The sequence below is a fragment of the Lagopus muta genome, chromosome 23 (assembly GCF_023343835.1).
Source record: "Lagopus muta isolate bLagMut1 chromosome 23, bLagMut1 primary, whole genome shotgun sequence".
In the NCBI taxonomy this organism is placed as follows: Eukaryota; Metazoa; Chordata; class Aves; order Galliformes; family Phasianidae; genus Lagopus; species Lagopus muta.
In genome coordinates this window covers 272,869-300,826 of record NC_064455.1, presented here as the reverse complement: position 1 = coordinate 300,826, position 27,958 = coordinate 272,869, and the positions used below count along the sequence as shown (strand labels likewise).

Here is a 27,958-nt window from a genome sequence, read left to right as displayed (position 1 = left end):
GCAACACTCCTGGCTAAATCACATTAACGATCACAAAACTGTCTCAAACTGGGAGGCTGAAAGAACTGACAGCAGACCTCTGGCTCAACAGCTGAGGGCCAACTGAGCACGTGCCTAAACACAAAGCACAGCAACGAGTCAATCATCTTACCACCAAAACAGAGCAGCACAAGCACCTCTTAAGCTCTCCTGCACAGCAGCAGGCTGCAGGACGAGCTCTGCCCTTGAGCAGGGATGCCTCTCAAGGTCACACCTGCAGAGATCCTTTCCACCTCCACGTCAAGACACCTTGCTGATACGGATCCTGAGTAAGCGACTAATAGTTTGGCTTGAGCTTTGTCAGCTTCACTAGGGTTATATCTTTGACCGCGCACGGAGGATCCCTTAGACACAAACTCCTGAACGCGTCTGGGACTAGGAGTGGATCCAGCTGTGCTGAGGAACCTTACCTCTGTGGTTTGAAGAATTCACACAGCAGCGGGGTTGGCTCTGATCCTCATGACACAGCAGCAGAGCATCCTGCAGGTGTGTGTGTAACCCTGTCCTCTACGTGGAAAACAACCAAGGGCATCCAGCCATCTCCAGCCTTGTGAAGTCACTGTTATACCTACTACAGCACATCTACGCTCATCAATAAATACATTCCTGCTTCCCCTTAGGAGTGTATATTGTAGCTGTATCGATCTGTTATAAATTGGTGAAGTCTGCACGGTAGCAACTAGGGCCTCTAACTATGGTAAGATTCATGGAGCGAACACCACTCCCAAATTCTTACATGAGCGGGCTCATGGCACTGAGAGCCCATTATAATTGAGAAACAAGGGACCGTCCGGAGCCATCAAGGGATGAAAGGGGGAAAAAGGTATTACCTGTTACATACGAAGTAAGGCAGAACGTAAATAAATGGAACAGGGAGCACAAACTAAAGCAAAGAATTTATTCATTTTTTCAATAACCAACAGAAATTGATTTTGCTTGGGTTTGTGTCAGGCACTCAGAACTGTGCCACACGCTACGCACAGGGGTGGATATGGAAATGCATCGTCCCGCGTAGCTACAAATCTGGGAGTCTATACTCTTAGCGAGGAACTGGAATCACCACACATCTGAAGCCCAAAATCATCACAGAGTCAAAGAATCTGGAATTGGGAAACAATCACAGGACCTGAAATAACAGAACTTACGCTCACAGGAGCTAGTAACCTCGTAGCGTCCTCATACAATCCTCCGACTCTAGAATCCTAGACTCTAGTAACCCCATAATAACCCCGCAGGATTGAATCACCACATTTTGTTTCCTCACCCCCACAGCGGGAACCTTTCTATAGAGCATGCTCACAACTGATGCTATCAGTCAGCATCACCCAGCACTCCTTGTGGAACGGGTTATCTACAATATCAAAGCACTGCCAGTTACAAGTGCTCAGAGGTTCTTCCTCAAAAGAGGAATTTTTAATACTGTTTTTCATTCGAATTTGGATACGGGCAGGGAACCAAGGTCCAGAATCTTTATGAAAGGAATCCAATACCACCGTGCCCTTCACAAAACCTCTCCCCTTTGCCGCAACACACGGGAATGGGGAAAGGGAACCTCCATCCTGGTTTTCCACCACCCCTCACGTCAGTCCCGGGGGTACTGGGGACTCTCCTGGAGACACCGGGAGCCTCCAGGACCCTCGCCAGGCCCCAGGCATTTTGGTGCCACAAGCCCACCAGCGCCCAGGGTGTATCCCTGGTGTCCCATAGGGGGTGGTAGCCCAGGCAGGGTGCAGTCTGATGGACCCACGTGGCTCTGTGGTGGAGTATCACACGTGCTGCTCCCTGTCCCTGGCTAATGTTCTCCGAGGGGCACACAGAGGTAGCAGCGGGCTGTGGACATGGCCAAGAGGCACTTAGGGTGACAGGATGTAGTCACAGCTCGGGGACAGTGGCCAGGTGCTGGAGACATTCGTACGGCAGGACACAACCACAACGTGGGGACACGAGGGGCAACAAAAGGGACCTTGCTCAGACCACTGGGACAACAGTGCCACGGGTGAACACGCAGCCACCCGCCTAGTGAAAGTCGTGTCCTTGCTGCAGCTGTGCCCCCGAAGGGCTTTATTTGGTGCCACAAACCTCAGACCCCCTAAATAGGGCAAAACCACAGAATTCCGGACCACGCAATTGTCAGGAGCTTCCATTTGGTGACAACGCCCCTGTGAGGCCAAGGTCCCCACAGGCCAGGAGACACCGCTGAGACACTGAGCGATCAGTGGCAGTGCTGTTGATGGGAGCAGCAGCTCAAGGGTACACAGCACTGGAAACGCAGCAACAGCAAGAACGCCATCAGTGACAATCACAACCCCCAAGTCCGCCGGACACAGCACTGGAGGTCAGCGACAGCGACACTGCAACGACGCCAGGAGCTCCCCGCGGCTGCCAACACCGCCCACTGGCGTTCCCACTCTCATGGCTCCCCGCGGACGTCGGGCAGCAGGCGGCAGGCGGCGACGGTGGCCACGGTGGCAGCCACGGCGCGCAGGTCACGGTGCACCAGGCACAGGCAGTGCGCGGTGGCAGCTGCCCCAGCTCGGGCTCGGCCCAGGAGCCCCCCCAGGCCTTCCAGCAGCCGCGCAGCCCCACTGAAACCGCGTCCCAGTGCCTCAGCCATCTCGCTCCGCAGTCGCCCCTCGCCCGCCCCCAGCCGCTGCTGCAGCAATGAGGGGCCCCCCCGGGGCACCCCTGGCAGCGGCACTCGGGCCGCACGGTCCTTTTCCTCCTCCTCCTCCTCCTCGTCAGTCTCCGACGCCTCCCCCGGAACCTTCAGCCCCGCTGCGGGGGGCCCGGCCGCGCTCCCCCCCGGTTCCGGCTCCGGCTCTGAGTCGCTCTCCGAGGCCTCGCCCGGCACCAGCGTGGAGGAAAAAGGCCACGGTCTGCGAGCGGGGAACAAAAGGGAGGAGGGAAAGTCGGGGGAAGAACGGCCCCATCAGGCACGGAGACCGCCGCCCCTTCTCCCGAGTCCCAGGGCAATACCCCGCATAACAGGCCCGCGCCGCCCCGGCCTCGCGAGACCCCCGCTTCCTCATCCCCTTCCCAGCCCCACGGGCCCCCAGAACGCGTCCCGGCACCCGCAGCTCCAGGAGGACGCCTCGGATTCCCTTCCCAGCCCTACGTGGCCCCCGCGCCCCAATAACGCGCCAGACCCACCGCCCAGCCCCGCGAGGAACCCCGTTTCTCCTCAGCCCCGTACCGCCGGCTCCCCGGGTCACGTGACGCCACGCCTCCACACACCCGTTACCCGGACTCGGGCACGCACGGAGCGGGAACCCCACGTGACCCCATTCGTCCGCTCGCCCCTCCGCCCGCGCTTTAAGTGACAGCCAGGCCAGCCAATTGGCTCCGCAGAGACGAAGGGGCGGACGGAGCTCTCCCGGAAGAAGGGTCGGGGGGCAGGGCGTGCGGATAACATGAAGATGGGGATTCTTCGTCCCACGACCACCGGGAGGAGACCCTCACCACTCACTGTGCACGCGCGAGGGGGGAAGGGGACCGCGTGCTGGTGGGTACTCGGAATGTAATGAATGCGTATCCGCATCCTGGAAGCTACTGATTCTGCATTAGTTCGGCCTCCGTCTGCAGCTTTTTCCTGCCGCTGTGCGAGTTAGGAGCAGGTCCCCCCCTTGCACCCGGCGTCGCAGCCCTGATGAAACGTACCTGCTTTTACAACTGCCTTGCGGTCATAGAGTCTGATCCCACGCGTCAGTGTGCGCCGCTCCTCGGGGCAGCGCGTGCCAGGGCCCTCCTCGGGAACCATTTCTTCCTGCTATGGAACCCACCGAGCGCCCGGGCCGGCGCTCTCCAAATGAACACGCGGTGCTGACAGACTTATTGCGGGCAGGGCGACGAATCCGCTGTTGGGACGGCGGTGCCGGTGCCCAGCGGGCCCATCTGTGTGCGTGGGGGGGAGAGAGGGGCGGCGGGGGGGGTCGCAGATGTCACTGAGATATGAAACGTCTCTGCAGAGCTGGAAGGGCAGGAGCTGAGGAGATACGAAGGGCTCCCATCGTGTTCCTGAGTGCCGCTCCTCTTCTGGCCGCACGCTGAGGGCAGGTGGAGGCCGGAACAAAGGGCAGGAGCCGGGGCAGAGAACTGTTTTGCTTCTTCAATCTTCCTGGACGCTGTATTTATTGCTGCACGTCCAAAAGTGCAGCAGTTTCTGGAGTGCCAGGTGGGACCCGATAGGTGACGGTCCTCTCGCCACCAAGCATCCAGTTGCCAGCAGTGGGTGAGTTCACTGGGACTTTGGGGATGGGAGGTGGCAGCCAGCAAGCCTTCAGTTTCTGCGACTAAATTGGAAGGCTTGGAAGCACGCTACGCTGCGTGGGAAATGCACTTGGTGCAGGAAAGGGGATGTCCTTAGCCAAGGTACTGGAAAACTGAAGGAAAACAGATGAAACTGCAGATCCCTCAACAAAAACGTGAGCAGGTGACACTTGATGTGGCAGGTTTGTGGTGCTGGAAATATCCAAATAATTTTCTAGGACGGTTTCTCTGATAAAGCAGATTTTATTTGCAATTGCAATGGCGGGCCTCCTGCAAGCAGGAGAGCCCCGAGAAAGCAGTGTTACATCTTTTATCCCCTATTGCCCGCCGCTGATCTCTTTCTCCCCTGGTTCCTCATTGGCTGAGTACTGCAGGTTCACACTCTTTCGTGACGTTTCACTAATCATACAAACACCGAGTAGACACAAATCTTTGCCGCCCAGATGCAAATGTCTTCATTGGTTAACTGACTTCTAACAATTGCTTTCTTAACAAACAAATTTGGTCGTAACTTTTCGGATGTCAGTTTTACAGCATAAACATGGAAATAGCCTCAATCGTTTAATTACCCCCCCTAACATTTGTGCCCCTTCACACTGGTCATTGTTCTGGTCATTCACCTGTCCTTGCATAGAGATAAGCTCGGAAGGAGGATAGAGGGGAGTACCTTGGAGCCTGCCTATGGCATCCTAACATTCCCACAAAGTGGGACAGTTCTGCTTTGTGTAAAGGCCCTGACTCCTTGAAAGTTCGTTCAATGTGTTTTGCTTCTGCCGGTCTAATGAACAACCTCACAATCTGTTTCCTAGTTCACAATACTATACCCATATTGTTTAGAACATTCAAAATCTATTGCAGCTTCGTGAGAAAGTATTTGTTAGGTAATTTGGTAACTATGTTTCTAAAATATGTTACTAATATGTATATGGTATTCTTACTTTCCACATCAGCTATTTCTAAGGGTATGTTGCAGCTTAATTCTTTAGATCAATTGCCCTTTTCAATGTTCAGGGCAGAAACAACACTTTCACTTTCCACAGAGGGAAGGTCAGCTTCCCCGTGTTTGTGTGTCAGCCGTCATCCTCCGTACCGGAGAGGCTTTATCTGCTCGTCTTGCTTAATTGCAGCACGTTTCACACGCATGGACAACCTGTGCAATAGCACCCTTGATCCAGACCCCATTTCCATATTGCATCCCTTCCTCAATGGCCGGAGGCGTCATGGGAGCATGGAGCAGGAATTAATTCCCTCTTGGGGTAGTTGAAGCACTATGAAAGTCTGCCGGGTGAAGCCGTGCGTGCTCCATCCCCGGAGGTGTTCAGGGTAAGTCTGGATGGGGCTCTGGGCAGCATGACCCCGCGGGTGGCATCCGTGCCCACGGTGGTGGGGCTTGGGTTCTAAGCTCTTTGCTGTCCCTTCCAACCCAAGCCATTCTATGACTCTGCGTTTCTGTGACGTAAGCACCGGCCCCACACAGCCCTGGTGCAGTGCATCACAAGAGCAGCAGCCCGCGGGGAGCCGCCGCCCGGAATCTCGGAGCCGTGAGGTCACAATGCCCCGTCCTATGACTGTGCTGTGCTGTGCCGCAGGCTTCGCTCTGTGCGACACTCACTGTGGCTGCAGCGGTGGTGTTGGAAGCATGGTGCGAGTGTGGGGGGCCATGGCCCCTGCCCGCCTTGTCCTCTTCCTCCTACTGATGGCCATGTGTTTCCGGGAGACCTGTGCTGCTCCGTGGCGAGCACCGGGAGCAGGTGGGTGGGCAGAGATGGGACCCAAACCGAGCAGCACTGGCGGCAAGAAGTCAGGCTGTGTCCCCACGGCCCTGTGCCACGCTTCCCTGGGGCCTGCCTTCCACGGGGGTGCTGTCGGGCAGGGGGTGAGGGCCAGCGCAGCAGGAGCCGGGCCGGAGCCTGTGGCAGCGCTGCTCCCCAGAGCCGGCTCCAGCCACGCCGGGCCATGGCTCTGCTGCTTGCTGGCTGGAGCACAGCCTTCATCCTGGGAGACGTCCTGGGGAGAGCTGGGAAAAGCGTGAGCATTTCTGCTCCAGGCTCGTGGTACTCGTGGTACCCTAGGTGAATGCCAGCTTCCAACACAGAGCCCCGGCCCACGGCCCAGAGGAAGAGACAGGCGTGCCTTCCTCCAGTGCTTCAGGGTGACCTTCCTGTCCGTTAGAGGCCTCCCAGTAAGAAAGCCCCGGGGGGCTGCATCTTCTTCCACGCGGTCCGTGAGGGATGTGGCACACGGCTTGGGGAGAGCACTGTGTACGCTGCCAGGTGCCAGCCTACACGTCATCCTGGCCACTCCGCAACTTTGGAAATCATGACCTGAGTCCTTCTGCCATCCCGTTGCACGACCCGCATCCAGTGACCGAGGGAGAAGGAGATCACGCCATGCAATGGGAATTTCTCCCATCTGTTCTTGATTCTAGGTGATGCCCTTGGTGCTCCCTTTGCAAATGATCGTTTGGGTTCGGATTTTGTGCCTGTGCCTGTGGAACAACCCAGAGGTAAGTTGTGAGTGTCTGTTTCCTTGGAGACAGAAACGTTCATGCTCTCCCAGTTTACTTGGGTGCAATTTGACTTCAGATCCCCTCAAGATCTTCCGAGTCGGTTTGAGCCTTGAGGGGCATGCACAGTCGAGCCATGAGTATTTCTTTACTCGGAGAAGTATGCCACATTTCAGTGGGAAGGTTACCGCTGCCCCTCTTCAGCTGAGAGAGCCCAGACCTTTGTATTTGGGCCGTGGCATTCCCTGGCCCACCGCCAGAGCCTACAGGTCACTCAGGGAAAAGGAGGCCCCACACGTGGGGGAAGCTCTCCTCACCTGTGTCTGATCACACTTGTGCCTGCAGGCCCTGCTGGTGAATCCACAGGAGAGTATCCTGTCTACGAGCCTGAAGGGGATGCTGGAGGTAAGTCAGCAGGCTTCATTTCCTCGGTATTGGATCATATTTGGCTGGGATAGTTCAGCAAGGGTTCCGCTTTTCAGCGGCCAGCGGGTTCTTCTCCCCGAGAAGCGTGGATGGCCGTTGTTTCTTGGGTGCTCCGTGCTGTCAGCGTGGTGTTGCCTTCGTCCCTGTATCTCCGAGGTCTCTCAGCAAGAAAATTTCAAGGGGCTGAGTGTTCTTCCATGAGGTCCCTGAGCATTGTTTCCCGTGGCCTGGAGAAAGTATTTGGAAAGCTGTGGAATACCAGCCAGCAGGTCACCTGGCTGCTCTGCAGCTTTGGAACTTTCCCCCCGTGCCATTAGCTGAGCCCCTTCCTTCACCGCAGCTCGCTAAGGAAGAGAGAGATGGGCACTTGCAATGGCAACGTTTCTCCTCTGTCCTTGCTTACAGCTGTGTCTCCAGGCAGTGGCTTACCAAAGCCTAGGTTTAGTCCAGTTCATGCAGTTGAGTTAAGAGGTGGGCTGAGCTCCAGGAGGGTGTTCCTCTGGGCGGTTGCACACGGGGTTAGTTATGAATGGCGGCGGTGCCCCTGCAAGGCACCCAGGACCTGTTTCCGAGGTGCTCCTGTGTGGAAGGGAGAGAACAGAGTCGTGAAGGAATCCCTGGCTTTAATTGCATCCTGTGTCATTCTGCCTGGAAGGATGTTTAATGGGAGTTGCTGTGTCGTGCGTTTGTTTGCAGATGGGACTGGAGCAGGTGATCCAGGATCCGCTCTGAGCTCTGGGACCGAAACTCTGGCGGATGGCATGGGTAAGTCACGGCTTTGTAATTCCTGCGAGAGCTTTCCTCGCCCATTTCAGTGCCATTTCTTGGCACGATCCCCCGTATGCTCTGCTCTTCAGTGATGCTGCAGTGTGTGAGTGAAAGCTTTCCTGGGTCTTTGGTGGCAGAAGCGCCCCCATGGATGTCTTTGCCCGGTCGTTCGTTTCCTCCTGCGCTGCAGCCCAGCTGGAATGCCAGCGCTGAGTAGTTTGTCTTTACTGACTCTGCTGACTCACCGCTGGTCTCCAAAACTGCATGCACCTGATATTTGACTTCATACATTCTGTACAGGTCCGGAAAGAGCAGAGGATGAACCCGAAAGAGGAAGAAAGTCCCAGGGCTTACCCCGTCTCCTAAAGGAACTGCTGAAGGAAATAGAGAAGGCACCGCGTGGTAGGTATACTTCAGTCTGTTCACCGTGAGACCTGGGAAGCTGAGGTCTGATGTTCATGTGTGGACAAGCCGTAGCCTGGATCCGTAGCAGGAAGGGATTGCTCAGGGCCGTGCTGTGGCGGTGTTCCATGTAACGCCTTGCAGACACTGTCAAGCACCAGGGATGGTCTGCTGCCACTTCTGCATCCAGCCAAGACCCAGCGGCAGCTGCTCCCCCAGCACGACCATTACTTGTCAGAGCTGCTTTGTGCAGACGCTGGCACCCAGGCGGCAGCAACTGGCGAGTGCTGTGCTTCTGTTCGTACAAAGCCCTCTGTGCAGCTGAGCCAGTGCAAGGCAGGAGGAGCATCCCGAGCAGGGATGGCTGCCTGTGCTAGCAGTGCTGGAAACGAGCTGGAGATGCTGATTCTGAAGGTGCTTGTGCTGGAGCTTTAATTTCAGCCTGCAGATAGCTAGCTGGCTGTGGTGGTTGGTGACGCTCGCAGCACGTGGTGTGAGGGCCTTGCATAGGAGCTGATTCCTGAGGAGGCATGAGAGGGTCGGCGCCCTCCAGTTCCTGGGAGGGCCCAAGTGCCCTTGGGCAACGGAGGGGGTGGCAGTGGATGTGGGGGGCTGGGAGCAGCAGACTTTGGGCGGGCTCAGGGTTGGAGTAGCTCAGTTCCCGATGAGAGCACATCGCATCCAATCCTACTGTCCTGCTTTCTTTCTAAAGGAATTGACCAAGAAACTGAGCAGGATGCACTGCAGGAAGGCAGCCATCCCACCCTGCCGGTCTCGGACAGTGGAACGCAGGCAGCGCCAACAGCTGGCACGCCAGGTAATTTCTGTGCCGCGTAATTCCATCCAGCATCACTAACCGCGTCAGCAACCTTGCACACCAGGTCAGCAGCCAGACCTGAGCGTGTGGGCACAGAGCACGTGTCAAAGAAGCCAGGGATGGCCCTGTGAAAGTGGCTGACCTCAGTGGGGTGTGGAGAGTTGTTCCAGCGGCGTGCCAGAGGAGGGACGTGCAGACCTCTGTGACGCTGCTCAGGTCCCACCACTCGCAGTTCCCCGAGTTGTGAGCCTTGCCCTTTTGCAACAAAGCCACCCGAGGGCGATGAGCGGGGTCCTGTGCGGTAGGAGCCTGCAGGGGTGTTTCTCCCCTGGGCTGGCTCCGGCTGTGCCCTGCGCTGGCTGGAGCCCGACCTCCAGCCTGGGGGGTGTCCTGCGGGAGTGCTCAGGACACGCGCGCTGGGGAAAGCGTGAGGGGTTCTGCTCTGCAGTGCTCCCCACAGACAAAGCCCAGATCCCAGGGCACAGCCCCAGCCCTCGGCCCAGAGGAAGACACGGGTAGTGCCTGTGCAGCCTCTCCGTCCCCAACGAGAGGTGGAAGCGATCCTTCTTGTCCCCCGGTGCTTAGGCACAGAGACAGAGGCACCCGCTAATGAAAATCTCTGGGGTCCATGGAGCACACTGGGAGATCATCTGTAGCAGGTGAAGGGTCCGTGGGACAATTGTCTTGTTTCTTCCAGGGATGAATGCCGGGAAAAGCACAGAGGCTGCTGTTCACCAATCTGCGCGGAAGCGCTACATCGCAGCCATGGTAATGTTCCCTGCTGCAGTGCTGGCCTGTGGTGCTGTGATATGGATGTGCAAAAAATACTTGTGAGTAGGCTTTTCCCCAAAACACCCGATTGCTGCATTTGGCAATGAAGCATCTGTAGTGCCAGGATCCTGGACGGCCAAATCAGCTGCTGGCAGTGCACTGCCAGGACTTACCAAGTTGCCAAGTCTTTCAAGTTTCCCCTTATTTCCTGTCAGTGAGTAGTGCTTTCTGAAACTCCTTCTCACAGAGTGCGCAAGAGAGAAGAGAGAGCAGCAGAACCGGCTCATCCTGATACCAACTAGGAGAGAGTTCCAACTGGAGACGAGGGCAGAATGGAGCTGGGAGAGGCAACAGAAGAGACTCTTGCCCCATCAAACAGGAATCTCAGCAATAGTTCTGGTCCATTCCGTTCTGCCATCCAAGAGGCCAAAGGTCTTCAAAGTCACCTGGAAGGCCTGGAGCGTGAACTGAGAGCCGTGAAAGAGGTCCACGGGAACAGTCCTGAGTGCTGCTTTCTGTCAGCGGACGGCCCTGAACGTGAGAGCGGGGAATCAGCAGCAGAGCTTTTGTCCTTCATCCCGCACTCTCCAGGACAAGTATCACCAATAATTTGAAGATTCTTAGCTCGCCATAGCTACAATCTTTCTGAGGGTCCTGATGAGGACCCAGAAAGCGAGCTTCCTCCGTCTCAGATGATGAACTGGATGCACCTCAAGATCTTGTCAGACTTCCTGCACTGCTCCATCTGCAAGACTACCCCCTGCTCCACTTGAGGTTCAAGTGGAGGTGTGCAGGACGTGGGTGAGCTCCTACAAAAGCAAAACCAAAACCAAAAACAACCAACTAAACACCCACAATAAAACAAACAAACAAACAAACAAAAAATCCTATGCTGTTCTCTTTCTTGGATAAACGGCTGTTTACGAGGGTGGATAGTGATAGGACGTGGCGGAGTGGTTTTAACTGGAGACAGGGGTGGATTAGGCTTCCTAATGGAGGAAGTTTTTTCACACAGTGGGTGGTGAAACGGTGGAACAGGTTGCCCAAGACGGTTGTGGATGCCCCGTCCCCAGAAGCATTCAAGGCCAGGCTGGATGTGGCTCTGGGCCGCCTGGACTGGTGGTTGCCTGGTTGGTGACCCTATACGTAGCAGGGGGGTTGAAACTAGATGATCACTGTGGTCCTTTTCAACCCAGGCCTTTATATGATTCTATGATTCTATGATGGTATCGGACCTCAGGGAAGTAATGTGAAAGAAACAAGCCTTTGAAATTGAGCTTGGTTTGCTCTGCCCCTCATACACCTGGTAATTGCGTCCCTTGCTTGGCAAATGGCCTTTCTGCGGGGTGTAGACAAGGAAAGGGGAGGAGGAGAATAAAGCAGCCGTTTTGTCCCAGAGCTTTCATTTCACTGGGGTCTCGCCCTATTTTCTGAAACTAAGAGACAACGTGTGGAGGAAGGACAGGGCAAGGTGCAAGGAGGTTTTGGTTTTGGTGCTGACTCCAGCCTGCTGCTTGCTGCTGGGAAAGGCGTGCTTGGCTCCAAGGGAGGATGTACGGTGGTGTATGGGAACTGCTGAGTCACGGCCTGAACCTCTGATTAATCACCTGAGGCGAGCCACGAGTCAGCCAGAGGAGCACAGGTGAAGGCAATTCCTCCTAGACCTATTGAAGAGCTGGCTACCAGAGGGGAAGGATCTTTTCTGGAGATCACCTCTCTTGGTGTTTTGTGGTGAGCTGAGCCGAAGGGTAAGCTCTTCCACTTATTCTCTTTTTGTTATCGTTGTCTACTTTGCCTAACTCTCTTGATTATATTGTGATTATAACATCTTGATATCTATTGATTATACAATTATACTGTGATTATAACATCTTAATATCTATTGATTATACAGGTGGAAAGCCAGCAGCTGGGACATTTGGGATCCCCAGGATTCCCAGCAACAAAGGGCAACAGCCCAAGCAAGAGCTGGGGTGATTTGTTTCTAAACTGCATCCGGTTAAGCCCTGTCCCATTGCATCTGCCCTATGTCTCCCCATTCCCTTTAGGGGAACGCCCCTGAAAAGGCGTTCTCCATTTTGCAGTTTTGTCTGATTTTCTCATCTCCTCAGGGCCTTGCAGCATTGAGAGGAAGGTTTTCCCTCTCTCCTTTCCCTCTGCAAAATCGTTTTAATTGCTGAGTGCCCCCTCATGTTTTGGCACACACCATGCTTAGTTGCATCAAGAGTTAGAAAACGACTTCTTTTTCCTCTCTTGCTGAATTTCCCTGTTTTTTCCCCCTGCTTTGGGGAAAGTCCTTCTGTTGCGGACATGACCCTTTGCAGAGCTGTGACTGCAGTGCCCAGGCTGCAGGAGCAGAAGCATTTCAGGTGCCAAAATGGTTTTCTTTCCTCGTTGTGGTGGAATGGGGTACACAGAGAAGGAGGACTTCCATTCTCGGGGTGGATGTGCACATGGGAAGGCGCACAGGGTGGGCTCCGTCTTGGCCAGTTCAGCCAGCAGCTGTATCCAGCTGGCAGAAAGCAATGCCCCCTGTGCCATGCCACCTTTGCACCACCTGGAACCAACTCAGCCGAGCAGACAGAGCTGCCAGGGTAACAAGCAGCCCTACAGATCTCCATGTGCAGGGTGGTTAAGCATTGTTGGTTTTTCACATTGGCATCCAGAGTTTGAGGCACTGCGTGCTGCCAAGATAGCTGGCTGCTCCACTTGGAGCTGCGTACACCGCAGCACTTTTCCCGTGTTTCTATAGGAATATACCCGGCTTGAGGTATAAGCAAGAGGAGCTGGAAGGTTTAGCTTGTCTTCAGAGCTACATCAGCAGCAGAATAAATGAGGCGTGGTGGGAAGGGTCCTGTGACTGGTGTGCTGTGTGTGATGGATGGCTCTGGGCCCTCCAGGACAGATGAGCAGGGCAGGTGAGATGGAATGGTGCTGCTGTATGTAGCGGTGGGCTTGGCTGGACGGAGCTTGTAGTTGGCAATGACACGGCTGAGACACCCCGGGTCTGGATTAAGGGACAAGGAAATAAAGTGGATGTCAGTGTGGGAGTCTAGTATAATGCACCCGGCTAGGACAGAGATACCAATTAACTATTCTTTAAGGAATTAAGGGATATCTGTGGAACAGCCTCACCTGCCCTGATGGGTGACCAGCTTCCCAGACGGTAAGGAGGGGTACCCACACATCCAAAAGAGCAGGCCCGGGAAATCCTTAAAGCATGTTGGTGGTAACTTCTGGCACATGCACTGAGTGCCAAGTGGGAAGGTGCTGCCTTAAATTTGTTGCTTGTGATCTGAAGGGGTCTAGCAGGTGAGGTGGCACCAGGTGGCTGTCTTGGCTACAATGGTCATGAAGCAGCCCAGTTAAGCTGAAGAACACTGCATTCTACGTCATTCATCTTCTTAGGGAGCCTGGTGCTAAATGATGCGTAGATGATCCAATTTGGGAACAGGGCTTTGTACACAGAAGAGCAGCTCCCTCGCCGCTATCTGTTGAGAGTCAGTCCCCAGCACTGAGGATGCATCAACAGCCCCAGCATAGACTGAAACTGCGAGCAGACAATCCTGCGAAAGCACGTGAAGGTGAAGGGAGAGCTCGTTGTGTTTCTACCTCCTGTTCACATTCCTCACATGATGAAGTGCAAAACCAAGCAAAATAAGAAGGAATTCAATGGGTATTTTATGTACCTGGCTACCATTGATCACATGTGGCAGTAGAAAGAGCAGATGTTTTACTCTTAAGAACTGACGTCGGGTATTCTCCCCTGCACTCCCCTTTCCCTAAACGTTCCTTAAAAAGAAGGGGAAAAAAGACCTGTTCTCATCCTCTGCCCCCTTCCTTCCACCCAACTCGCCTGAAATCACCTTTAAGAGCTCATGTAGATTTCCAGTGTGCTCCTTCTTGCCATTCTCTCTTCTTCTTAAGCCTGCTGGTGATGTTTGGGATGCGCTTGAACACCGGTTCCAGCTCCAGAGCCTAAAGCCACAGCCATAGCACAGGAAGCCAGCACCAGCCCTGGGGCTTAAAGCTACCTCCACCGCCAGGCAGGCTGGCACGGGCCATGGGGCCTAAAGCCAAAGCCTGAGAGGCTAGCACCGACCCCAGGGCCTTAAGCCACAGCCAGGGATGCTGACACCAGCCATGGGGCTTAAAGCCACAGCCACAGCCAGACAGGCTGGTACTAGCCCTAGGGACTAAAGCCACAGCCACAGAAAGAGGCCAAGAACGACCGCGGGGCCAAAAGCCCAAGCCCACGAGGCTGGCACCAGCCCTGGGGACCAGAGACACAGCCCGAGAGGCTGGGACCAGTCCAGGGACTTCACGCCACAGCCCGAGCCCAGAGGCGGACACCAGCCCTGGGGCTGAAGCCCCAGACAGTGAGGTCGGCGCGGCCCACGGCCCAAAGCCCCAGCCCCAGCCCATGAGGCCGGCACCGGCCCTGGGGCATACATTCCTACTGTGCATTCCTACTGGCTCTTAGTAGTTCCTGGGACTCCGTTGACCACGATGAGGCCATACTGGTCTTTACTGGTTTTTATTTGGCTGCACAGGAGTCATCTTCACTTCTCCGTTAGTTTACTTCAAATAACCCCATTACCATTCCGTCTTCTTCTTGAATCCCCTTTTCCTCCCGGTGACGTTCAAGATGCGTTTGATCCAACCTTGCAGAAATATTTGCTTGATTCCATTTGTTTTCCCTCCTTTTATCATTACGAAAACAAAGAAACAAGTAAAGAGATTTCGCCGCAGCCTCACATACCCCTTTCCCACCAGTACAGGCAGCTGGAGAGCGCAGAGCTCCAGCAATGACACCTGCAAAGAAATCTGCTTCTTCCCATCTCGTTCATCTCTCTTCCAAATAGTTGGACCAGCATTCAAACATATGTTCTGTGATTGGCAGGACCTGACTTTTGGTGGATGACTGCAACGCTGCCTTGGCTTCCTTGCTCTCTGCACTGCTCGTCAGTGCCCATGGAGAAGTTCTGAGTTGTTTGTGATCCTCAGGGATGGGCAGCAAGTCTCAGTCCTGGTGGGGCGCTGGCCCGCTGTGGTGCCCAGCAAAGTATTCAGCAGCTTTGCTCGATGAATCCCCAGGCAAGTGAAGCTCCTCACCCTGACCGTCAAGTGGGAGAACAAAGTCTTGACCATGCTTCCAGCAGTGGGGCTGATTCCTCAACCCCTTAAGGCTGCTGCAAAAGGAGGTGGGTATCTGTATCCAGCTATCAAGCTGGCATGGGGAGAAAGGGTTGGGAGGACACAGAGCAGGACTCATGGTCATGAGGTTGGAGTGCCTTATGAAGGCACAACATGCTGGTTCTATCTTGCTTACTGATGGGGATGGCCCAGCTGGCATCTTTAAGGCCCCACTTGAGTGCAGGATTTCGAAACATTACTGCTTGCTGGTGCTTTAGTGGGAAGAGCTGCACCCTTCCATGCTCAAAAAAGGCATGTCCAGAGTGCTTCCACCCCAGAGATGCCCATGTAAATAAATCCAGAGTAAGGAGAGCAGGTTTGGAGGGATCCAGGGAGGCAGATTGCTGCAAGGCACTTGATCACACATCTCACATACTCTGTGCATCACTTGTCTTACTCTTCCTCAATGCCTCCTCCGGATGGAGAAGATTTGCTATGACTGCAGTACAGGTTAAGTCATCTTCAGTGGCATCAAAGACAGAGCTAAGGAAGGCTTCTCTCAGGGAAAACAATACTGCACTGCAATAGTGACAAGGTAGGGTAAGTAATATCAATCTCATCAAGTGCGGAGAAGGAGGCAGAAGATGGATAATAGCTTGTTTATGAAGCGATTTAGTGGCAGAACTGGTAAAAGGATGCATTTTGCTGCTAGATTTGTGACCCCGTTTCAAGACGGTTTTGTCTACGACCAGGTTTTGCTGTAGAAACTTTGAGGTTGCTGCTAGCCGGAGACGGAGGTTGGTCCAATGCTGGAGATGGAAAGGGTTTTAGAAATGTGCCACACACACTAATAGCATGGTGTAGCAGAAGTGCTAAGTCGCAGCCTGAACCAGTGATGGAGCACCTGGTGGAAGGCAGGGCCAACCCAGGGGAGCTCAGCTTCTTGCAGTGCACCTGAGTGACAGAAGGGGGAAGAGCCAGGGTCCATCCCTTCCCAGACTTCAGCTAAGGGTTGGTGGCGGAAATGAGGGCATCCCTTGCTGGAGATCCCTGCCTACCTGATGCCTTCTGAAGGTGAGCAGCTGTCATGGTTTTAAGATTTTTGTTATCAGTATTCCACATCATAACATCATGTAAAGCATGGGGAATTAAAGAGCTAGGGAGGTGGATGGAAGAAGAGCAAGCTGGCTTCTGCTTCCAATTTGCATCTACTTTCATCTTACTAGATGTACAGGAAGGAAGATACACCCCTCCTCGTTATTACTGAGATTTTGCCAACAGAAGATTCCCCTTGCAAAGATTTTGCAGGGAGTGGGTGCATGCATGCTCCCCAACCCTCCCCAGCAGCTGCATTTTCACATAGCAGCAATGTATGGCCAGTTCTGGGACCTGCTCCCTGGGGCTGCTGGTGGGCGATGCCTCGTGCACCGCCACCTGCAATGGCTGCAGAATGCTGCAGATGCATGCAAACCCATGCAAAACTGCATTTTCAAGAGGATTAACTCTTCAATGGCGCAGAAAGGAAAAATGAAGTTGCTTACTGAATCATCCGTGCCGCATCTTGCAGCACGATTTGGAGACCAAAAGCAAAACAGGAGCAGGAAAATGCTTTCAGATTGGCACCGAGATGCCAGCGCAATGTGGGGCTTTGCAAAAGGCGTTTGCAGAGCAGCAATATCTCCTTGCTGCTGCTGCTGCTGGGTTGGGTTTCAGCTTGCAACTGAGCTGAACTGAGGAACTTGCACTGAGGCCGAGTTCCTGCCATTTACCTTCACAGCCCACAACAGCTATTTCCCCATGATATCCCACGCTGGCGATGTCAGGCTGCATTTTGAGGCACTTTGTCCTAACTCTGATAGGAGTCAGCACTGGAAATGGAAAGATTTGTTTGCAGGAATGCAGGGACCCTGTTCATCTGGGGGTTCCAGGACGCAATCTTAAAGGTGTGATTAAAAGAATGCTGGCTCCTCGACTCTAAAATTGTGTTTTTTTCCCCGCTGTGCTAATGGAGTTATAAAGGGGTTGGGTGGAGGGGGAGATTTCAAGGCACAAGGCGAATCCCATGTTTTTAGGGCTTTTTGCCCCTACCTTGGCCAGATCCCTGCAATAGGACTGAATCGAGGAATCCTCAGTTCCAAAGAGTTTTTCCCTTTTTCGCAAAGGCGGCCACTCCGGTTGCGTCAGGCCGAGGGCTACACTGTTTTTTTCTGGGATGAGGACAAACTGGTCCAGCCTGTTCTTCCAAAGGCTGCTGGATGGGGAGCGACTTCACCCCAAATGCCCTCAAGATGGGCTTTGGCAGCCCCCTCTAGATCCATCGGCAGCCGTTGGACCTCCAGTAGATGATGTTTGGGGCATCCTCGGAACCTCAGCAACTGCAAAGCGGAGGGGTTACAGCACACCCCGCCTGCACAAAGCACCCAGCACCCCACACTACGTCCCACAAAAATGGGCTGGAATTCTAAGAAATTATTAACATATTGTCCCACGTTCTTGAGCATGCATCCTAAAAATGTGGTGGGGGCCCCGGCGGTCACCGAATGAGAGCCAGTAGTCTACCTCACTGTGTACTTCCAATCTCTTAAGGAGCAGTGACCCCCAAGTCCTTCTCCTCAGGGCTGCTCTCAAAGAGATCTTCCCCCATTTTCTATAAATACCCCGGATGGCCCCGGACCCAAGTGCAGCACCCTGCACTTGGCCTTCTTGAACCTCATTAGGTCTCTATGGGCATGAATCCACTCCAGTTCTGTGAAAAGGATGTTCTCACCATATGGAAAGGCTGTTCTCATGATTCAGGAGACAGATAGAGCAGGGGAGTGGATGCATGGCACCTTAACTCTGAACAGCAAGAAAATCCGGAGAATGGAATGCAGGCAATGCCCACTTCTACCAGTTCAAATCTACTTCAAGACACAATGCAATGTCTCAGCTAGAAAAAGCATCACCTCAGTTTATCCAACAGGAAGAGCAGCATAGGATTTTTTGTTTGTTTGTTTGTTTGTTTGTTTGTTTTATTGTGGGTGTTTAGTTGGTTGTTTTTGGTTTTGGTTTTGCTTTTGTAGGAGCTCACCCACGTCCTGCACACCTCCACTTGAACCTCAAGTGGAGCAGGGGGTAGTCTTGCAGATGGAGCAGTGCAGGAAGTCTGACAAGATCTTGAGGTGCATCCAGTTCATCATCTGAGACGGAGGAAGCTCGCTTTCTGGGTCCTCATCAGGACCCTCAGAAGGATGGTAGCTATGGCGAGCTAAGAATCTTCAAATTATTGGTGATACTTGTCCTGGAGAGTGCGGGATGAAGGACAAAAGCTCTGCTGCTGATTCCCCGCTCTCACGTTCAGGGCCGTCCGCTGACAGAAAGCAGCACTCAGGACTGTTCCCGTGGACCTCTTTCACGGCTCTCAGTTCACGCTCCAGGCCTTCCAGGTGACTTTGAAGACCTTTGGCCTCTTGGATGGCAGAACGGAATGGACCGGAACTATTGCTGAGATTCCTGTTTGATGGGGCAAGAGTCTCTTCTGTTGCCTCTCCCAGCTCCATTCTGCCCTCGTCTCCAGTTGGAACTCTCTCCTAGTTGGTATCAGCATGAGCCGGTTCTGCTGCTCTCTCTTCTCTCTTGCGCACTCTGTGAGAAGGAGTTTCAGAAAGCACTACTCACTGACAGGAAATAAGGGGAAACTTGAAAGACTTGGCAACTTGGTAAGTCCTGGCAGTGCACTGCCAGCAGCTGATTTGGCCGTCCAGGATCCTGGCACTACAGATGCTTCATTGCCAAATGCAGCAATCGGGTGTTTTGGGGAAAAGCCTACTCACAAGTATTTTTTGCACATCCATATCACAGCACCACAGGCCAGCACCGCAGCAGGGAACATTACCACGGCTGCGATGTAGCGCTTCCGCGCAGATTGGTGAACAGCAGCCTCTGTGCTTTTCCCGGCATTCATCCCTGGAAGAAACAAGACAATTGTCCCACGGACCCTTCACCTGCTACAGATGATCTCCCAGTGTGCTCCATGGACCCCAGAGATTTTCATTAGCGGGTGCCTCTGTCTCTGTGCCTAAGCACCGGGGGACAAGAAGGATCGCTTCCACCTCTCGTTGGGGACGGAGAGGCTGCACAGGCACTACCCGTGTCTTCCTCTGGGCCGAGGGCTGGGGCTGTGCCCTGGGATCTGGGCTTTGTCTGTGGGGAGCACTGCAGAGCAGAACCCCTCACGCTTTCCCCAGCGCGCGTGTCCTGAGCACTCCCGCAGGACACCCCCCAGGCTGGAGGTCGGGCTCCAGCCAGCGCAGGGCACAGCCGGAGCCAGCCCAGGGGAGAAACACCCCTGCAGGCTCCTACCGCACAGGACCCCGCTCATCGCCCTCGGGTGGCTTTGTTGCAAAAGGGCAAGGCTCACAACTCGGGGAACTGCGAGTGGTGGGACCTGAGCAGCGTCACAGAGGTCTGCACGTCCCTCCTCTGGCACGCCGCTGGAACAACTCTCCACACCCCACTGAGGTCAGCCACTTTCACAGGGCCATCCCTGGCTTCTTTGACACGTGCTCTGTGCCCACACGCTCAGGTCTGGCTGCTGACCTGGTGTGCAAGGTTGCTGACGCGGTTAGTGATGCTGGATGGAATTACGCGGCACAGAAATTACCTGGCGTGCCAGCTGTTGGCGCTGCCTGCGTTCCACTGTCCGAGACCGGCAGGGTGGGATGGCTGCCTTCCTGCAGTGCATCCTGCTCAGTTTCTTGGTCAATTCCTTTAGAAAGAAAGCAGGACAGTAGGATTGGATGCGATGTGCTCTCATCGGGAACTGAGCTACTCCAACCCTGAGCCCGCCCAAAGTCTGCTGCTCCCAGCCCCCCACATCCACTGCCACCCCCTCCGTTGCCTGAGGGCACTTGGGCCCTCCCAGGAACTGGAGGGTGCCGACCCTCTCATGCCTCCTCAGGAATCAGCTCCTATGCAAGGCCCTCACACCACGTGCTGCGAGCGTCACCAACCACCACAGCCAGCTAGCTATCTGCAGGCTGAAATTAAAGCTCCAGCACAAGCACCTTCAGAATCAACATCTCCAGCTCGTTTCCAGCACTGCTAGCACAGGCAGCCATCCCTGCTCGGGATGCTCCTCCTGCCTTGCACTGGCTCAGCTGCACAGAGGGCTTTGTACGAACAGAAGCACAGCACTCGCCAGTTGCTGCCGCCTGGGTGCCAGCATCTGCACAAAGCAGCTCTGACAAGTAATGGTCGTGCTGGGGGAGCAGCTGCCGCTGGGTCTTGGCTGGATGCAGAAGTGGCAGCAGACCATCCCTGGTGCTTGACAGTGTCTGCAAGGCGTTACATGGAACACCGCCACAGCACGGCCCTGAGCAATCCCTTCCTGCTACGGATCCAGGCTACGGCTTGTCCACACATGAACATCAGACCTCAGCTTCCCAGGTCTCACGGTGAACAGACTGAAGTATACCTACCACGCGGTGCCTTCTCTATTTCCTTCAGCAGTTCCTTTAGGAGACGGGGTAAGCCCTGGGACTTTCTTCCTCTTTCGGGTTCATCCTCTGCTCTTTCCGGACCTGTACAGAATGTATGAAGTCAAATATCAGGTGCATGCAGTTTTGGAGACCAGCGGTGAGTCAGCAGAGTCAGTAAAGACAAACTACTCAGCGCTGGCATTCCAGCTGGGCTGCAGCGCAGGAGGAAACGAACGACCGGGCAAAGACATCCATGGGGGCGCTTCTGCCACCAAAGACCCAGGAAAGCTTTCACTCACACACTGCAGCATCACTGAAGAGCAGAGCATACGGGGGATCGTGCCAAGAAATGGCACTGAAATGGGCGAGGAAAGCTCTCGCAGGAATTACAAAGCCGTGACTTACCCATGCCATCCGCCAGAGTTTCGGTCCCAGAGCTCAGAGCGGATCCTGGATCACCTGCTCCAGTCCCATCTGCAAACAAACGCACGACACAGCAACTCCCATTAAACATCCTTCCAGGCAGAATGACACAGGATGCAATTAAAGCCAGGGATTCCTTCACGACTCTGTTCTCTCCCTTCCACACAGGAGCACCTCGGAAACAGGTCCTGGGTGCCTTGCAGGGGCACCGCCGCCATTCATAACTAACCCCGTGTGCAACCGCCCAGAGGAACACCCTCCTGGAGCTCAGCCCACCTCTTAACTCAACTGCATGAACTGGACTAAACCTAGGCTTTGGTAAGCCACTGCCTGGAGACACAGCTGTAAGCAAGGACAGAGGAGAAACGTTGCCATTGCAAGTGCCCATCTCTCTCTTCCTTAGCGAGCTGCGGTGAAGGAAGGGGCTCAGCTAATGGCACGGGGGGAAAGTTCCAAAGCTGCAGAGCAGCCAGGTGACCTGCTGGCTGGTATTCCACAGCTTTCCAAATACTTTCTCCAGGCCACGGGAAACAATGCTCAGGGACCTCATGGAAGAACACTCAGCCCCTTGAAATTTTCTTGCTGAGAGACCTCGGAGATACAGGGACGAAGGCAACACCACGCTGACAGCACGGAGCACCCAAGAAACAACGGCCATCCACGCTTCTCGGGGAGAAGAACCCGCTGGCCGCTGAAAAGCGGAACCCTTGCTGAACTATCCCAGCCAAATATGATCCAATACCGAGGAAATGAAGCCTGCTGACTTACCTCCAGCATCCCCTTCAGGCTCGTAGACAGGATACTCTCCTGTGGATTCACCAGCAGGGCCTGCAGGCACAAGTGTGATCAGACACAGGTGAGGAGAGCTTCCCCCACGTGTGGGGCCTCCTTTTCCCTGAGTGACCTGTAGGCTCTGGCGGTGGGCCAGGGAATGCCACGGCCCAAATACAAAGGTCTGGGCTCTCTCAGCTGAAGAGGGGCAGCGGTAACCTTCCCACTGAAATGTGGCATACTTCTCCGAGTAAAGAAATACTCATGGCTCGACTGTGCATGCCCCTCAAGGCTCAAACCGACTCGGAAGATCTTGAGGGGATCTGAAGTCAAATTGCACCCAAGTAAACTGGGAGAGCATGAACGTTTCTGTCTCCAAGGAAACAGACACTCACAACTTACCTCTGGGTTGTTCCACAGGCACAGGCACAAAATCCGAACCCAAACGATCATTTGCAAAGGGAGCACCAAGGGCATCACCTAGAATCAAGAACAGATGGGAGAAATTCCCATTGCATGGCGTGATCTCCTTCTCCCTCGGTCACTGGATGCGGGTCGTGCAACGGGATGGCAGAAGGACTCAGGTCACGATTTCCAAAGTTGCGGAGTGGCCAGGATGACGTGTAGGCTGGCACCTGGCAGCGTACACAGTGCTCTCCCCAAGCCGTGTGCCACATCCCTCACGGACCGCGTGGAAGAAGATGCAGCCCCCCGGGGCTTTCTTACTGGGAGGCCTCTAACGGACAGGAAGGTCACCCTGAAGCACTGGAGGAAGGCACGCCTGTCTCTTCCTCTGGGCCGTGGGCCGGGGCTCTGTGTTGGAAGCTGGCATTCACCTAGGGTACCACGAGTACCACGAGCCTGGAGCAGAAATGCTCACGCTTTTCCCAGCTCTCCCCAGGACGTCTCCCAGGATGAAGGCTGTGCTCCAGCCAGCAAGCAGCAGAGCCATGGCCCGGCGTGGCTGGAGCCGGCTCTGGGGAGCAGCGCTGCCACGGGCTCCGGCCCGGCTCCTGCTGCGCTGGCCCTCACCCCCTGCCCGACAGCACCCCCGTGGAAGGCAGGCCCCAGGGAAGCGTGGCACAGGGCCGTGGGGACACAGCCTGACTTCTTGCCGCCAGTGCTGCTCGGTTTGGGTCCCATCTCTGCCCACCCACCTGCTCCCGGTGCTCGCCACGGAGCAGCACAGGTCTCCCGGAAACACATGGCCATCAGTAGGAGGAAGAGGACAAGGCGGGCAGGGGCCATGGCCCCCCACACTCGCACCATGCTTCCAACACCACCGCTGCAGCCACAGTGAGTGTCGCACAGAGCGAAGCCTGCGGCACAGCACAGCACAATCATAGGATGGGGCATTGTGACCTCACGGCTCCGAGATTCCGGGCGGCGGCTCCCCGCGGGCTGCTGCTCTTGTGATGCACTGCACCAGGGCTGCGTGGGGCTGGTGCTTACGTCACAGAAACGCAGAGTCATAGAATGGCTTGGGTTGGAAGGGACAGCAAAGAGCTTAGAACCCCAGCCCCACCACCGTGGGCACGGATGCCACCCGCGGGGTCATGCTGCCCAGAGCCCCATCCAGACTGACCCTGAACACCTCCGGGGATGGAGCACGCACGGCTTCACCCGGCAGACTTTCATAGTGCTTCAACTACCCCAAGAGGGAATTAATTCCTGCTCCATGCTCCCTTGACGCCTCCGGCCATTGAGGAAGGGATGCAATATGGAAATGGGGTCTGGATCAAGGGTGCTATTGCACAGGTTGTCCATGCGTGTGAAACGTGCTGCAATTAAGCAAGACGAGCAGATAAAGCCTCTCCGGTACGGAGGATGACGGCTGACACACAAACACGGGGAAGCTGACCTTCCCACTGTGGAAAGTGAAAGTGTTGTTTCTGCCCTGAACATTGAAAAGGGCAATTGATCTAAAGAATTAAGCTGCAACATACCCTTAGAAATAGCTGATGTGGAAAGTAAGAATACCATATACATATTAGTAACATATTTTAGAAACATAGTTACCAAATTACCTAACAAATACTTTCTCACGAAGCTGCAATAGATTTTGAATGTTCTAAACAATATGGGTATAGTATTGTGAACTAGGAAACAGATTGTGAGGTTGTTCATTAGACCGGCAGAAGCAAAACACATTGAACAAACTTTCAACGAGTCAGGGCCTTTACACAAAGCAGAACTGTCCCACTTTGTGGGAATGTTAGGATGCCATAGGCAGGCTCCAAGGTACTCCCCTCTATCCTCCTTCCGAGCATATCTCTATGCAAGGACAGGTGAATGACCAGAACAATGACCAGTGTGAAGGGGCACAAATGTTAGGGGGGGTAATTAAACGATTGAGGCTATTTCCATGTTTATGCTGTAAAACTGACATCCGAAAAGTTACGACTAAATTTGTTTGTTAAGAAAGCAATTGTTAGAAGTCAGTTAACCAATGAAGACATTTGCATCTGGGCGGCAAAGATCTGTGTCTACTCGGTGTTTGTATGATTAGTGAAACGTCACGAAAGAGTGTGAACCTGCAGTACTCAGCCAATGAGGAACCAGGGGAGAAAGAGATCAGCGGCGGGCAATAGGGGATAAAAGATGTAGCACTGCTTTCTCGGGGCTCTCCTGCTTGCAGGAGGCCCGCCATTGCAATTGCAAATAAAATCTGCTTTATCAGAGAAACCGTCCTAGAAAATTATTTGGATATTTCCAGCACCACAAACCTGCCACATCAAGTGTCACCTGCTCACGTTTTTGTTGAGGGATCTGCAGTTTCATCTGTTTTCCTTCAGTTTTCCAGTACCTTGGCTAAGGACATCCCCTTTCCTGCACCAAGTGCATTTCCCACGCAGCGTAGCGTGCTTCCAAGCCTTCCAATTTAGTCGCAGAAACTGAAGGCTTGCTGGCTGCCACCTCCCATCCCCAAAGTCCCAGTGAACTCACCCACTGCTGGCAACTGGACGCTTGGTGGCGAGAGGACCGTCACCTATCGGGTCCCACCTGGCACTCCAGAAACTGCTGCACTTTTGGACGTGCTGGACTTTTTGGACGTGCAGCAATAAATACAGCATCCAAACAACTCCGCCTTTGAATCAGACCCCGCCGCTTTCCCTACGACCAGGCAAAGTGCACGAAGGCAAGCTGAACTGCTGAACCGGGCACCGCACAGGGGTCATGTATTTGCGTCAAAATACAGCATGCATTTTCTCACTCCTCTTGTCTGGCTACCTTGTGACAATAAGCCCTGTTCAGCGTTTATTTCTTTTATTTGCCTTATTTGTTGAGTAATAGCTTCCAGCCTGTGCACCAAGCAGAGAGCAGTTTTGGAGTGAGCTGGTCAGAAGGGCAGCAGCTCCCAGCCGGCCACGTGCAGGGGCTTCTCAGCCACATACGCCAGCGAGGCGTGGGCACAGCCAGTAGCACAGCTCCTGGGGGTGATTTTTGGCCACAGAGCACTGCAGTGCCCAGAACAAAGCCAGCAGCCCGTCCCTACCCAGACCCATGCCAGGTGGGGCTGGGACTGCAGCAGCCCTGCCTCTTCCCAGTCTTAGCAGACAGGAAGTCAGTCCAACAGCTCTGCTTAGAGGGAAACCAGGATTTATTTCAGGCACGTAGTCCTGAATTCAGGAAAACCCTGATGTCTCCAGGTGCAGGCAGTACTGGCAAGCATCAACATCAGATGGCTTCATATACCTTGTGACCTGCCTAACAGGGAAGGAACGGTGCCATTATGTGGCTAAACTGAGCCCATCAGGCAGCTGTAAGGGAATTGAGTCCTCAGAGCCCAAAGCGAGCGGAAGTTTGCTACAACACCTCACGCGTGGTTAAGGTAACCTACTTTCAGCAAGTTTTGCATTAGTAATAATGGAAAAAAAACACCCAAACAATTATGATAGGTGCTGCAAAAGAAACTCCTCCTCATCTTTTGGATGGAAAGCCAAAGACTGTGTGGAATTTCCCCCGTAAAGCTGCGGGGCCTTCTTCCACTTCAATGTCTCTGCTGTCTGACACAATGGGAGAGCTGCTGTGGCCTGGTGTCCGTGCCTCTGCCTCCTCCAGGGTAGCAGCTTTGTGGCAGGAGAAGAAACCCACAGGGACTCGGGCCACAATTAAGAACCGCGTCTTGTAAAGGAAAAGCACAAATATTGTCATGATAGTGACAGTTTTCTTCTGATGAGGTCTGGGTTTGCTCTCAGCATCCAGCAACAGGAAACGCTGCACACGACTGCAGCGGCTGCAACCCAGCGTGCAGGTGGACACAGAGAACTGAATCTGGCTGTGTCTTGCTCTTGGCCTGCTTACAGCCTGTGCTTGTTTTTGGAGACAAACTTTTAAACTTCTACCACAGTAGCTCACAGTGCCAGCTGCTAGGACCAGGTGCACTCATGGTCTTAGTAGCTACTCAAGGAAAGCTGCAGGTTCCAGGGCTGGGCACAAACACCTTGCAGTTATTTCCTCACTATTTCCGCACCTAAGCTGTGGCTCATCCTAAAGCCACAACTCTGCCGTGCAGGCAGAGAACTGGGCAACAGCTGCAGGGCCCGTGCAGTCTTTGCCATGCAGCTGGACAGCCCTGCTGATTAACCTATAGAGCCTGAGCAGAAGAAACAACCGGGAAAGCAGCTGTCAGAATATCTCACATTAAGAGCAAGACTTCTGTTTCTTTCTCAGCATCAATGCTAATGAACACCAAGAGCTTTCTTTAGATCTGCTGATTGCCATTTGTCTTCTAAGATGCTCGTAAGGATCAACTGATCACGCACTGTGTCCTACTGCAAGACAGCTCAAGTGGGAAAGCACACAGAAGCACTGAAGAAAGTGATTTTAGAAAGAAAAGGGAGAGTAGGGGGACAGATTTAAGTTACTCTGTGCAGCTTGTCAGTGTGAGGGCCTAACAGCAGAAGCCAAACTTTCAGCTGTATGTTCTCGTAGAGCATCCCTGGCTTCCCAGAAAGATACTGGTAGCCACGTTTGCCATATCCTTACACCAGCCCAGGAGCCTGTTGTCTCCTTGACAGTCAAAGCCTGTCTCAGGTATCTTGGAGGAGATCTGGATTTGATCAAGGTGTCTGATCAAGGTAAAGCTAACGGAGGAAGACGCTCACCTGCTCCATCTCCAATGACTGGGCTGGATTTGGAGCGGAAGAGGACATCTGAGTGGTCAAGATAAATTCCACAGCGGCCGGCTGCATCTGCACCTCCACGAAGGCAGCTCTTCCGCTGATGCAGGCACACTCACTCTGCTGTGATCTGAAGAAAAAACAGATGAAGTAAAACTGCCAACAGACGGAAGACTGGGGAGGCACCTCTGGCTGTGCAAAATGTGCTGATTTTGGAGGGGTGGGTCTACAGAGGCTGCGTGTGTTTCAGGTTTCTTTTCAACCCTGTCTACGAGATGTTAAGCACGAGCCCATTCTGGCGCATGCCAGCGTGTCCCTGTTTCAATTCTGAATGACACTGGCCCAACACATACCGACTTCCTTTGGAGCCCTTTTACATCTCTGAAGATGATGCAGGGACATTTTCTTTGCTCCCTTTAGGATGCTTTGTTTACCAAGGCCTCAACAAGGTTTATGGGAAACAAACAGAAAAAGTGTAGAATTCCAAGGGAGTGATCTGGGTGACGTCTGGGTGCTGGAGCTGGTGGCACCATGCAGAACAGCAGCACAAGGGCTGTTTGCAGGGAGCTGATCCAACCCCTCCAGGCTGGCGCCTGTGTGTCAGCAGTGACTCTGGGGCTTTTCTCAAGGGACTGAGCACACCAATTCTGCAACTCACGCTTCTCTGTGCTTCTTCCGTTGCTGTTGCCTTGGTCAATAAGTAACTGCACTGCATTTATTCTACGCCCTGCTTGCAGAGGCTCATTCTGCACGGCCAGAGCTGCCCTAACAAGAAGGAGCAGCAGCAAAGCCCTCACCCAGCGAGGCCACGCACTGCTACGTCCCCAGCATCACATCCCGGTGCAGCGCTCGCTGCGCAGGGTCCAGCAGCACCCACTCCTCGCTGCTGAAGTACACGGCCACCTCTGCAAAGGCCACGGGCTCCTGCAAAGGCTCCTTGCTGGGCACAGCCAAGGCCCAGGGAAGCAGCTTGGAGAGGAGAGAAACTCCTGTCCCAGCGGCTTCTCTGTTCCCAGCACACAAACGCTGGCTGAGGACGCCTAACTCTCAC

General features: G+C 54.1%; 2 protein-coding genes across 39 annotated transcripts in view; one reads left to right on the top strand and one right to left on the bottom strand.

The window, feature by feature from the left end:
* The window catches only part of LOC125703823 (uncharacterized), a 41,966-nt gene that overhangs the window by 10,204 nt on the left and 3,804 nt on the right, over nucleotides 1-27,958 (bottom strand). For 5 of the 18 annotated variants that reach the window (XM_048968841.1, XM_048968842.1, XM_048968843.1 and 2 more), the window contains exon 1: nucleotides 24,530-24,724. The exons of 1 other annotated variant lie outside the window; for it this stretch is intronic. Coding sequence is in view for 10 of the 17 variants with exons in the window: in XM_048968845.1 (XP_048824802.1) it covers nucleotides 18,701-18,755; nucleotides 18,944-19,076; nucleotides 19,774-19,878; nucleotides 20,591-20,692; nucleotides 20,996-21,401 (801 nt within the window). In the remaining 7 variants the exon portion in view is untranslated. 12 more of the 18 variants (XM_048968845.1, XM_048968858.1, XM_048968857.1 and 9 more) reach the window with 12 other exon arrangements.
* Nucleotides 3,408-27,958, top strand: part of LOC125703821 (uncharacterized) — a 64,692-nt gene continuing 40,141 nt past the window's right edge. For 4 of the 21 annotated variants that reach the window (XM_048968828.1, XM_048968827.1, XM_048968829.1 and 1 more), the window contains exons 1-2: nucleotides 3,408-5,628; nucleotides 5,767-6,056. In XM_048968828.1, the coding sequence (XP_048824785.1) occupies nucleotides 5,576-5,628; nucleotides 5,767-6,056 (343 nt within the window). In that variant the 5' untranslated portion in view covers nucleotides 3,408-5,575. Of the gene's footprint in view, nucleotides 5,629-5,766; nucleotides 6,812-7,156; nucleotides 8,003-8,305; nucleotides 8,408-9,119; nucleotides 9,225-9,921; nucleotides 10,055-10,242; nucleotides 10,977-27,958 lie in introns of those variants that run through there. The other 17 variants (XM_048968826.1, XM_048968816.1, XM_048968814.1 and 14 more) reach the window with 14 other exon arrangements.